The sequence below is a fragment of the Manduca sexta genome, chromosome 7, assembly GCF_014839805.1.
Source record: "Manduca sexta isolate Smith_Timp_Sample1 chromosome 7, JHU_Msex_v1.0, whole genome shotgun sequence".
In the NCBI taxonomy this organism is placed as follows: Eukaryota; Metazoa; Arthropoda; class Insecta; order Lepidoptera; family Sphingidae; genus Manduca; species Manduca sexta.
The window spans coordinates 9,964,939-9,977,053 of NC_051121.1; the positions used below are offsets into that span (position 1 = coordinate 9,964,939).

General features: G+C 34.7%; 2 protein-coding genes and 1 long non-coding RNA gene across 3 annotated transcripts; 2 read left to right on the plus strand and 1 right to left on the minus strand.

The window, feature by feature from the left end:
• Positions 1-479: 479 nt before the first annotated feature.
• LOC115446077 (GDP-D-glucose phosphorylase 1) lies at positions 480-5,372 on the plus strand. Its single transcript, XM_030172633.2, has 6 exons — positions 480-737; positions 1,269-1,404; positions 2,615-2,765; positions 3,278-3,380; positions 4,035-4,335; positions 5,220-5,372. The coding sequence occupies exons 1-6, from the start codon at positions 564-566 to the stop codon at positions 5,327-5,329; spliced, it is 975 nt and encodes a 324-aa protein (XP_030028493.2). The 5' UTR covers positions 480-563; the 3' UTR covers positions 5,330-5,372.
• A 1,959-nt stretch (positions 5,373-7,331) lies between these two features.
• Positions 7,332-7,631, minus strand: LOC115446075. Its single transcript, XR_003938879.2, has 2 exons — positions 7,503-7,631; positions 7,332-7,376 (listed from the first exon to the last, which is right to left on the minus strand). It is a non-coding gene; the product is annotated as an uncharacterized LOC115446075 (long non-coding RNA).
• Positions 7,632-9,011: 1,380 nt separating this feature from the next.
• LOC115446074 (gastric triacylglycerol lipase) lies at positions 9,012-11,112 on the plus strand. The gene has a single exon (XM_030172631.2). It carries the CDS (start codon positions 9,567-9,569, stop codon positions 11,091-11,093), a length of 1,527 nt encoding a protein of 508 aa, XP_030028491.1. The 5' UTR covers positions 9,012-9,566; the 3' UTR covers positions 11,094-11,112.
• The last annotated feature ends 1,003 nt before the right edge of the window (positions 11,113-12,115 follow it).

The following is a 12,115-nucleotide window of genomic DNA, read 5'->3' on the forward strand; positions in this document are numbered from 1 at the left end:
AGGTTACATTTCTTACATTTTTCGTTACTTTTGACCCCCTCGCGTAACATGTAAGTAATTTTTATATTTAAGGCAATTTTCGTAACTTTTGAGGACAACGAGATTTGTAATACAATTTTTTTATTGTAAACAGTTTACGAACGCATTTCTATTCAACGCATCCAAATTGAACGCACCTAAAACTGGCGGGTCTAAAAAGTATTTCATTCCATATCACACTTAGAGGTGGCTCGCCATGACAAAATGAAACGTATCTTGCATATATTAAAATTTGATTTTGCTTGAGTATGCGCGCGCACATTTCCTACTTCGCGAGTTCCCGCGGTTTCGTAGCTACAGAAATGGTAGCCCAAAAACGCGTAAATTAAAAAAAAAAACAATAATGTAACTTTTGCAGCAAAAATGTAACATTTTAGGAAACGAAATGTAACTTACGACTCAAGGGCCCTGGCAACACTGGACATATACTCATTTGACATATTTTGAAAGATACTTGTGACCACTTGTGATTGCAACGAAATAATTGCATTATTTTCATATTATAATATTTAAAAATATAAATAATGTATAAACTAAGTGACTTTTCTAAAACACACGACGAATTCTCAGTCGACACTGTATCTTTCATGCAGCTTTTGAAGTCGAAATGGGATGAACTGCATGCAAAACAAAATGTATTCCGATATAAAATTGATAATTTAAAAGAGAAGATTGTAAATAAGAAATATTTATTACAGGTACGTTCCCTATCCCTATTTTATTATTGTAATAGCAAATCTGTAGTCTAATCGACCGCTTAATTTCTTAAAAATATGATCTATGCTTGATAGTAATCGCCACGAGTCACCTATATTATCTTAATCTCAATAAAATTAAATGCGTAAGTTTGTCAAGTTGTTGAAGTTCTTTGATGAAGGTGGACAGACAACCTCGTAAAGATCTCAGCGATTTTGGATGCAGGTCATTTCCAACAGGATGATCTGGAAGTCTTAGGGGTGGTCACTGGTGAGCAGATCATATCCTGGAAAAGAGTCTTTTTTATTGCTTTGAGACAAGCTTGTCGTTGCCTGATAGTAAACAATATAACCGCCAATAAACAGCAGAAACACCATCCAACACCTTGAATTACAAAGTATTGTATGGTATTCCACTGCATATTTATTTCATTCATACAATTCAAAAAAGAACATGACTAAAACAATATTAATTATATGTTGATTTACTTCTTTGAATGTTTTATTCTGTAACTATTATATTTGACATGATAGTTGAATCCTGAGAGAGGTACTAACAGAAGAATCCCAGAGCAAATCAACAACATTCGCCAAGAATTTGATGAAAACAAATTTAACTTTACCAAAATCTCATCAAAAGAAATATTGTTTTCTTTATGTGAAGATGATGGTGAGTATGTATGATAATTATAATATTTCCCTTAACTATCTGGCAAATCTGAAGGAAAATAAGTGATTTCGATGAAATTGGCCACTACCAGATCCCAAAACAACCCTCACAGACACTTTCTGAGTAATAGAATGGTCGCAGCACGGAACAAGTCACCTAAATATGTTGTTTTGGATTGGAATACCAATATATTCAAGAACAGACTTAACAGATATGTTGCGAATTTGAAGAATAATTAGGGATTATCAGAATAAAGGTGCTTATGAGTATGTTATAACTGCTTGTCTGATAATAAATAAATAAATAAGGCAGGAAATACTTAAACAAGATTGCATGACTAAAACAGGTTCACTCTGGGTTCTTTTACTCTTACGGCTTACAATGCAATAAGATGGCAATCCCACATGATCAAATAGTTCATTCAAACGCTAAGCTTGTATATGTAGTATACAACAAAAATTGTACCAGCTCTGTACTATACGTACCCCTGGTGTGTTGGCAGACTTCACATACCTTCAAAGTTCTCATAATTTCTCAAGCCTGTAGGTTACCTCGCGGTTTTATCCACTTTCAATGTTAATTGATAAACAGTACAAACTGCAGTCACAGGTGTGCATTAGATTTTCATTCTGAGTGCTCTTAGCTGTTGATTTAATTCGCAACTAGGCTATTGTCCACCCTTATGTGATATTTTATAAATATTTCTACACCAGCTTCATTACCTAAGTAGTCTTGTATTATATAGAAAACTAGCTTTTTTGCTCACGGCTTCGCACGCAGAAGGAATTTTCGGGGATAAAAGCCCTGCTATATACTTTCTCGGGAGAGAAAATGGCCTATAATCTTCCCAGGGTCTTAAACTATCTCCATACCCGTTTCCATGAAAATCCATTCAGTAGATTTTGAGACAATGGATAACATACAGATAGACAGAAAAGGGGACTTTGTTTTATAATATGTACAGATATCTATGAGAGATCTTACAATATAAAAGGCTGACTACTGTTTGAAGTATTTTATTGTGAATAACATTGATATTTACTCATGTGCTATTAGTTTTCAAGATAGTCCATGCAAACAAAAAGGTAGCTGGTTACTAATTAATAATTGCAAGCGTTTATTAATCTTTTATTTTTAGGTTTCCATAATATTCTGGTTCAAAATACCTACTCTGAAATTTGGTGTTGTTAATGTGTTTTTTATTTTTCAGATCAAGACACACATCTGCTTGTAATCAATGTGAGTCCAATATCACGGTATCACTCACTGCTGTGTCCATCTGTGAATAAAAAACTGCCACAAGTTGTGACACATGAAAGTCTACAGTTGGCCGTAAATGTTGTACTCATAGCGCAGGATCGGTGAGTGTAGGCAAGTAGCTTTAAATTTTATTTTTATTATTTAAAAAGCCAACAATAATTTCTTTTTTAGAGATCCCTTTAGATAACATAATATAAATTATTTTTTTTAATACAAAGGATACATTTTATTTCTTTAAAAAATTCATAAATGTAACTAAAATAATAAATTGCAATTAGTTCATGTAATTTACTTTATTAGAGTAGCTGTATTGTGAGCACAGTATAACACATTGTCTCAGGTCTGTATCCCAGGTCAGGCAGTAATATTGTGTTTTACTGCTCAGTATCAACCCATAGTCTGGAATTTATGCCTGATATTGGGATAGGCCCACATCCTATTACATTTGACAGGACAAACTTGGTGAAACTGAAATGCCTAGTTTGCATCCTATCATGCAGGAATAAAGGCGTCATCTGTATTTGTTTTGATTATTGGTTAAATTTTTAAAGTTTTAATAATATGTGGCTAATTAATTCACATTTAAATTTATAATTTTTAACCATGATTCCAGAAATGTCAGGATTGGATTCAACAGTCTATGTGCAATGGCATCTGTAAATCATTTACATTATCATCTGTTTGTGGAAAAATTCACTCTACCTATTGAAAGTATGGTAAGATTCAAAATAAAATTATATTTATTATATTTATATATTATAAAAACGCCACTACACAATTACTAACACTATATCATTGCGTCTAAGCATAGTAAATATTTATCATAACTCATAAGTAATAGATAGATAAAAAGTTCATTTTAGCTACAATTAATACACTGTATAACTTATGATATACGTAGACAACAGACAGGTATGCATCAATTTGAGAAATATTGTAGTCACAATAAGGCCTAATTCAGCAATATGCATTACTTCAAGAAACGAAGCGCTAGATTAGAAGTTCCGAAACATTTTTGTTTCATAGACCCCATTCAAAATTTTGCTGATTCTGGTGGAACTTCTTTTTAGGTTTCGCTAAGAAAGAGCATTACAATTTATAACAACCACCTAGCCATCGGAGTATTATGTTGGTGTCATCGTCCCCTCAGACCCCTATCAATATTACCTGCCTGCATTTATAGGTGAAGATAAGCCAACATTTTAGTACATTACTATCAAACGAAATACATTTTTGTGGACCCTCAATTTTGGTGACACCAACATAGACTGTTGGTAATCAATGTCCTAGATAAAAATAGATAATAAATAGACATATTTTAACATTAAAACAAATGTATGTAATATATTTAATTTTTTTTTTTTTTTTAGGAATGGAAACACTTTGAAGGCCCAGTATACTGCTTAAATGAAAATTATCCTGTACCTGCATTCTGCTTTGAAGTTGATCAAAAGTCCAGTCATAAAATGTGCAAAGAAATTTTCAAATTACTGCAGTATTTTCTCCATAATTCCATAGCACATAACATTTTGATCACTACAAGATGTTTTGCCAAGAATGATGGCTCAGCGCAAGTTCTCATATTTCCTAGAAAAGGCACGATTGGTGTAAAACAACTTACTGCATTCAATGTTGCTGTTTGCGAATTGAGCGGATGGTTTCCAGTTTATGGTATGTTTAAATTAAATAATCACATCCTCATTTTATAGAGAATTGATTGCTACAATTGGCCCTATCGATTGAGGACATAAAACAACAGAGTGTTATTTTTCGAATTTCAACCTGTTCGATTTTTGAGTGCGGCAAGTGTATTTTCAAAAATACCTAAATGTAGTTTCGCTTCTTTTTAAAAATAAAGGAGCTTTTCGGTTTCCTTTGAGTAAAATTTGCCATATCCAGTAGTTTAGTTTTGCCCTCCAAGTGCAGTTCAAAAATTCCACCCTGTATATATTTTTGGAACAATCTGTTTTTAAAGACTAGCAGTAAACTGCCGTATTGTGATGGTGCCATCTACTTGGATACCTGACTTGCAGTGGCGAAGGGTGGATATAACCCGATTCCTGCCGACTTCCCTTCATGTAGAAGTTCTGTAGAATCTAATTATCATTGGAAGGTTTTACACTGTCTTGCATCACTATTAAATCCTGATGAAAGCTCTTTTCCTGTTCCTCATTATAATTCCCTATGATACTTGATATAAAATGGTGGAAGTGTTTTTTTTTGTTCACTGAACAATGGTTCATTTATTACATTTTTCAGGGTGCACTAGAAGTGAATTTTAACTTGATAATAAACATAACATTAATACGTTTTCTGAACACCCTAGTTTAAATGTTAATTATTTTATATATAAACTTTGAAATTTGCAAATATACCTAGAGGAACAACAAAAAATATTTGTTTCTGTTGATCTCTATATAATTCATGAATATTCGTTATTCATTAATATTTTTTGGCACAATGTTAGCTGAGGTAGACGAGTATGTGGTTTCATTTATTTTAAAGCAATATCAAAATAACAGACGCAGTCTACAGCTACCAATATATTGTTCCAGATGAACAAGCATTTTCAACTCTCACCGCGGAGGATCTTGAACTAGAATTGAAGAAATGGAAATTAGAAAATTTTGATAAACTATGTGATGAAATAAAAGGATTATACTGATTATAGTTATAGCATAATAAATATTTAATTAATGCTAGTTCAATAAATATTTTTGTTTTAACTTCACTTCCGCTCCATAAACTCATATATACATCAGTATAGACTAACCATAAACCAGCCAGCGTGGTGGACTAAGGCCTAGTCCCTCCCAGTAGTAAAGGAGGCCCGTGCTCAGCAGTGGGCAAGTATATAATACAGGGCTGATATTATTTATTTTATTATCATAGACTAACCGCCATTTTTCATAAACGTTCCCAATATCTTATTCGATCCATCGCGGAAGTGGCTCGATCAAAAGAAAGTTTATTTGGCATGGTTACAAACTACTTATTCTGATTGGTTTATTATCGAAATGGAAACAAGATTTTAAAATTGGTAAGTATTGTTTATTAAAAACAGCTCCAAAAAGAGAACTCGTGACTAGGCCAGGGTGGTGGATACTTATAGCAGAGGCCGATGCCCAACAATGAGACGGCAACAACAAATTACAAGGTTGGGATAATTTAGGAATCTTATATCAATTACTTTAGGTATAATGTACCATTCTGCCTAATTAAGTAGCAGTCACTTTAGCTCTTAGGTATGTTTTTGTTATTTTCCTGGAAAGACAGGTCGTAGAAATAACGATTGCTTTGGAACGTAACTATTTCATTGGTTCTGCATTTAATAGATTGGTACGTAATCCTTGTGAAGAAATTTAATTACTTGCCATCCACACTCAAAAGCATCCTACATACTCAACCAAACTCAGGACAGCGAAACGCGCAAATATAATGTAATGCCTAGGTACTCTGAAAGTGACCTAGATTCCTCCTGGTCCTGATCATTGATCCGCGCACGCGTGTTGGACCTCCGAACCGGTATGTTATGTAATTAGTAGGTACCTGTTGTAGATGAAAGTATGGAAACTGCCCAATAAATAATGAGTTTTCTCATAGACATAAATTGTAGGCTATTATCTTAAATTATAAAATGAAAGGATTGTGAATTACTCAATTGCATCTGTTCATTCCAGTTAAGCTCACCCTGACACCCAAAGAGAATTATAATATACTGACACCAAATAAACGGCTGACGCCTCATTGAGGTGGCGCCAATTGTAATATTCTTATATTTTATTTTCAATTCTTTATACTTACTTCATACATACATGGAGTCCATAGTATTAACATTACCGAAACATGCAGTCCCCATACATTTAACTTTTCCCTTCATTCTGCATTGTTGATTAATGATCAATCTTTGACGGGTAACCCAAAAATCTTATTTGCAATCCTAATAAAAACTGCAATATTGGATTATGAATGTTTATAAGTACTTTTCAAACATAAATATGTAATGTATAGGAACATGAATACTTTTAAGGTTTAAATATATTTTTTGTACCAATAGAAGAGGCAAAATAAATATTGCAGATTTTCATCAGGACTGCATTATGTGCACATGCTCATTTCCACACCACCTTGGAGGTAGAGCATACGGCGCGTTTTTTTTATAGTGGTATCCCCATTAGGCCTAATCCACTTTCATTTAGGTCACTAGTCACCATTAAACGTAAATTTATGATGAGAAATAATCAACATCAAGTCTTTACTTCCAATAGTGACAAATGGCCAACTTATATAAACTTCTCCCTAATATCAGTCGTCATATGAAGGGACATGATACAAGACTTACGAATTCGCTTAGCAACAAAACATGTCATTACATTGTGTACGTAGTCATTTACCTTCATTGAGAGGTTCATTTTTTATAAGTTTTTAAATTCTGTAAAACTTGAACAACTATCGTACGACAATGTAATTTTAGAAATACTTTCGCGTGAAAAAAAACAACGCAGACTATGCCATTGTGATTTCTTTCACGGAGAGTTTAGGATGTGTACCTGGTTATCACCCCATGATGATTAGAGATGGTCCGGAGCCGACATGTATATTAGCCTCGGTTTCCCATTATGCATCAGCTGCTTTAATTACTAGTCAGGTCACGTCGACATGTTTAGTCTTTTCCAGAAGTGATATTCCGCCGTCCGCCATGTTGGTACAATCTTCAGGAGTAATAGAAATTTACTCGTAAATACATAATTCCAACATAATGAAAACTTAATAAAAAGAAAAACTCACTTGAATTTACAACAAAAACACTAATTAAAACATAAAACTATCATAAATACCTGAAATGTTCGTACGGAGATGCAGCAACCTGCACCAGACAGCTGCAGCAAGCGAATAGTGATGTGAAAGGGCGATTGAGATGTTGGCCACAACGAAAAATAAAATTGGCCAAGACGATTGCGCGAAGTTATTGATCTACACTCTAAAGTCGTAGTAGAGACGTACTTACGAGGCGATTCTTATTGTTAATGGTTTATGTAATCGATTATTACAAAACATATATATTATTAATTATTAAAATTATTGATACTTATTATAAACATAAATCTCTTTTAAAACCAGGACTGCAATTTATATGGCCTGGGCGTCACGTTGCGTCGTAACGGCTTTACATCACGCGTAGATATCTGTTTGGACATGAGACTTGAGTAAGAACAGAAATGTCAAGGTTTCAGGATTCTGGAACTCTTCATAAGTATGAAATTATAGTATTATACCTATCATAGTTTTAATTTTACAAAATATTATATCAAATGCACTTTCAAAATATATCACGAATTATCTGCAAATAATTAAATAAAATTAGTCGATTATGAACACACTTTGCCATACTCTATCACTAATCGACTAGTATAAGTTATTGATTTTGTGCAAACAAGGCGTTGGCAGTTGAGCTGAGCAGAGTTTGCGCGTATGATAAATGCGAAAGTTCACAATGTGCTTAAGCTGTAGGTTTATTTTAGGTGTGTCAGGTTTTTTTTATTGATTTGAATGGCGAGCCGCGCTTACCGTTTGCTTGATGGTAGGTGACATAACCGCCTATAAACAGTAGAAAGATCATTCAACACCTTTCAATTACAAAGTATTGTTTGGTATTCCACTCCGCTCGCCATCCTGAGACATGAGATGTTAAGTCTGTTATGTCCAGTAGTTAAGTACACTGGCTAAATTGTCCTTCAAACCGGAACACAACAGTGACTAAACACTGCTGCTTAGCGGCAGAAATAGACATTACGTTGGTACCTACCCAGGTAAACTCCCACATATGAGAGACCTACCACCAGTAACGATGATAAATTATTAAAATCTTCACTATAAGTAACAATTGTGTGATGTTTTGTTTGTTCTGGCAACATTCTTAAGGGTTGTAAAACTGGGTGCAACTCTTTTATCTTACAATGGGCGAAAGGGATAATAACTAACATAACCACTTTAAGACACTTCCATTTCAAATTAATATAATATTATTTTACTTATAATAATGTTTTGTGACAGCAAAATCATGCTAAATTATATTAAAACTAAAATATCATTAGCTAGATTAATAACGTTCATCCTAGAATTTATTAAATATTTTATTTACTGACGCTGTCTAATGTTTAAAGTAGGTACCCAAAACTTAAATGGGTGAAGATTTTACAAGGGTAGCAGGTAGCGATTGGTTGCGGATGCCTTAAGGCGGGATGGTTTGCATTTAGGGTCGCCTACAATAAGCAGGTGCCAGATAGGTCGTGTAATTAACGCTATTAAAAGTGTCTTGTGTGTTTTAGTTGCTGATCGCATCACTAGCTATATTTATCAATTCCTGTGATAATAATAGTCAGGCGCGGTTAACGCAGCTTCCAGACAAATTATAAAATCTAAGTAATCGTTCCACAGCTTTCGGTTATCAAGTGTCGTAAATTAAACACGTGTGATTTACCTGCGATTATAATTTAAACCTGCCAGTAGCGGTTCTGTCTACCCAATTTGGATAAGTGTTGGTTAACCAACGTGTGTATAAACATTACACTTTGACCCTTGTTAAATATAATCACTACAAATAAACATAGGTATTTATATGTAATGTAACAATTCGAACAATATGCAACTTTATATTATTTTAAATAAACATAACATTAGTTTGCGGTTAGATATCTCCGCAAGTAATAATTCCGTGTTATTTATATTACAATAAGACGACACAGTGATTCATAAATCGATATGCGTATACAAAAATGTTTATAAACTAGATCGGTTAGCGTGTTGTGAATTACTCAGTCTCCCCTTGACCTGCGGGTAACGACATAATATATTACTTCAGTGTTGATACGGTTCAGTCGTGTGACCGTCGTTTGTCCAACATGAAGCTGCTCTGGCTCGTGTTATTTATTTCATTATCACAGTTCCAACACGCCGAGTCCCGGTACACATCCTGGTTTCCAAACGTAGTGGACACAGTTACGAACAAAACCGCGCAAATCACAAATTACGTGAGAGAAAAAGGGCGGAGTATCAAAAATTTTTACGTAGAAAATGTGCGAAATAAAATAACAAACTATTTAGGATTTGAAAAAGACAATTCGAAGGTGCCTGATCAAACGAGATTGAAGAGGAAATTCAGTGGGTATGTGAGCGACGCCCAGACTAATGATAACAGCATATTCGACTCGATAGCGCCGGTGCAGATGGAGCACAAGTGCTCGGACGAGGACCCGACCATCCACATGACCACGCCGCAGCTGCTGGCCTACCATGGGTATCCTGCAGAAGCCCACACAGTTGTTACCGACGACGGGTATATCCTCACCATCCACAGAATACCGTACTCCAAGAATTCGCATGACAAAGTCAGCCCTCGGAAGACGGTGTTGCTCCACCACGGGCTTCTGGGCAGTTCCGCGGACTGGATCATCGCCGGGCCTCAGAAAGGTCTAGGATACATCCTCTCAGACGTTGGATACGATGTGTGGTTCGCCAACGTGCGCGGCAATACGTATTCACGAGCGCACGTATCTCGGAATGTTGATACGTTCGCGTTCTGGAACTTCACATTCCACGACGTCAGCCAACACGACTTACCAGCGGTTATTGACCACATAATGCAGATAAAGGGCTGGGACGTAAAGATAAACTACATCGGTCATTCAATGGGGACCACTGTATTGTTCGCTTTGTTGTCCACTAAGCCCCAATATAATAAAATATTGAGAGCCGGCTTTGCTTTAGCTCCAGTGGCGTATATGACGGATATAAAAAGTCCGATTAAACTTCTAGCGAAGTTTAGCAATAACATCGAATATTTAATGAAACTGCTCGGTGCTAACGAGTTTTTGCCACAGAATGCTGTCCTGCGGTGGTTATCGAAACACGCGTGTGAGATAAATCATTACGAGGAAGTGCTTTGCGAAAATTCGATGTTCGTGCTTTGCGGTCACGATCCGAAACAGTTCAACAAGACACTCCTGCCATTAATCCTTGGACACGTGCCTGCTGGAGCATCTACGAGGACGCTGGTGCATTACGCCCAGGAAATCCGCAATGACGGCAAGTTCCAGCAATTCGATTATGGCACCGAGGGGAATTTACAACAATATGGGGAGCCTATCCCACCCGAGTACCCGTTGCATAAAATAACTTTACCGATCGCTTTGTTCAGTTCTGATAACGACTGGCTGGCTAGTGAGATTGACGTCAGCAATCTGTATGTTCAGCTTGTTAATCCGATAGAACATTATATTGTGCCATTGAAAACTTTCAACCACATAGACTTTTTGTGGGCGGTGGACGCTCCGAGTCTCGTTTACAAAAAGTTACTGCAGTTGCTAGAAGAAGGTGTTAGTGAACCGTATTATTCAATAACTAATGTAAATTCGATAAATTCGCTGTAATTAAATTATTTTAAATTTATCTGTTTTTTTATGTTCAAACCTTGGTGATTATTTACTTCTAATGCAATAAAATACTGACTAACTACCTACCTACCTACTCCATATAAATTCACATATGTAATATGTTATGGTTGTTACATTTTATGAACTTCACCTATAAATGGTTATATAGGTATAGTTTTTTAAAGATATTTCCTGAATGATTTTGACATTTTGAATTTAAGAAAGTAGGTATGTATTTTTTTTTAAATATATATTAGGAAGTACGTATATAAGTAGATACACTTTTTTCTTATCTTATTTGTACAATATTTTTGTTTCCTTGTGTGAATTGTAACCCTGACTTTTACTTTAACGAAAATGTAAATTTAACTTATCTTACATAATATTTTTGTTATTAATGCATAGATACTTAGTTCTTTTAAAATCTCATTTTGTAGGATATATCTCAGATCTGGTGGTAATTTATATACCTGTAGAATAGATACCAGCAAATTACACTTTGTGTAGTTTTACCCAGGATTTCAATATGAGATTGACAAGTGACCGATGAATCTGACCTAGTTTTTATAGCATGTATAAGTATGTTATGCTAACTCCTCTTGAGGATGGAAAGAAGTTAAGAATTAATTGGTCACTGACTCAAAAATTGTTAACTTGTATACAGGCAGTTAAATTCTTTTTTTGATTTTTAGTGATTAGTAGTTTTTAAATCGGCTTTAAAAAGAGAAGCAGGTTCCTAATTCGACTGTATTTTTTATGTTTGTTACCTCAGAACAAGAGGTAACAAATATAAGCAAACAGTCGAATTAAGAAACTCCTCCTTTCCTTGAAGTCGGTTAAAAAGAAATAAAACCAAAGTATATCATGGTTACGTTGTCTTGTATCAATACTAGGTATATTTAATATATTTACAAATTAGACAAAGCACTCGTATGACTTTCGGTTATAAAATACACATCTGTAGGTTATCAACAAGTTATTGTTTTTACAAAATATTTACATTATAACTACATGTTTAT

Coding starts and splice junctions, on each gene's coding strand:
- LOC115446077 (XM_030172633.2), top strand. CDS start 564: ATGTATAAACTAAGTGACTTTTCTAAAACACACGACGAATTCTCAGTC. Junction 1,405..2,614: donor TTCTTTATGTGAAGATGATG/GTGAGTATGTAT, acceptor TTTATTTTTCAG/ATCAAGACACACATCTGCTT. Junction 3,381..4,034: donor CTCTACCTATTGAAAGTATG/GTAAGATTCAAA, acceptor TTTTTTTTTTAG/GAATGGAAACACTTTGAAGG.
- LOC115446074 (XM_030172631.2), top strand. CDS start 9,567: ATGAAGCTGCTCTGGCTCGTGTTATTTATTTCATTATCACAGTTCCAA.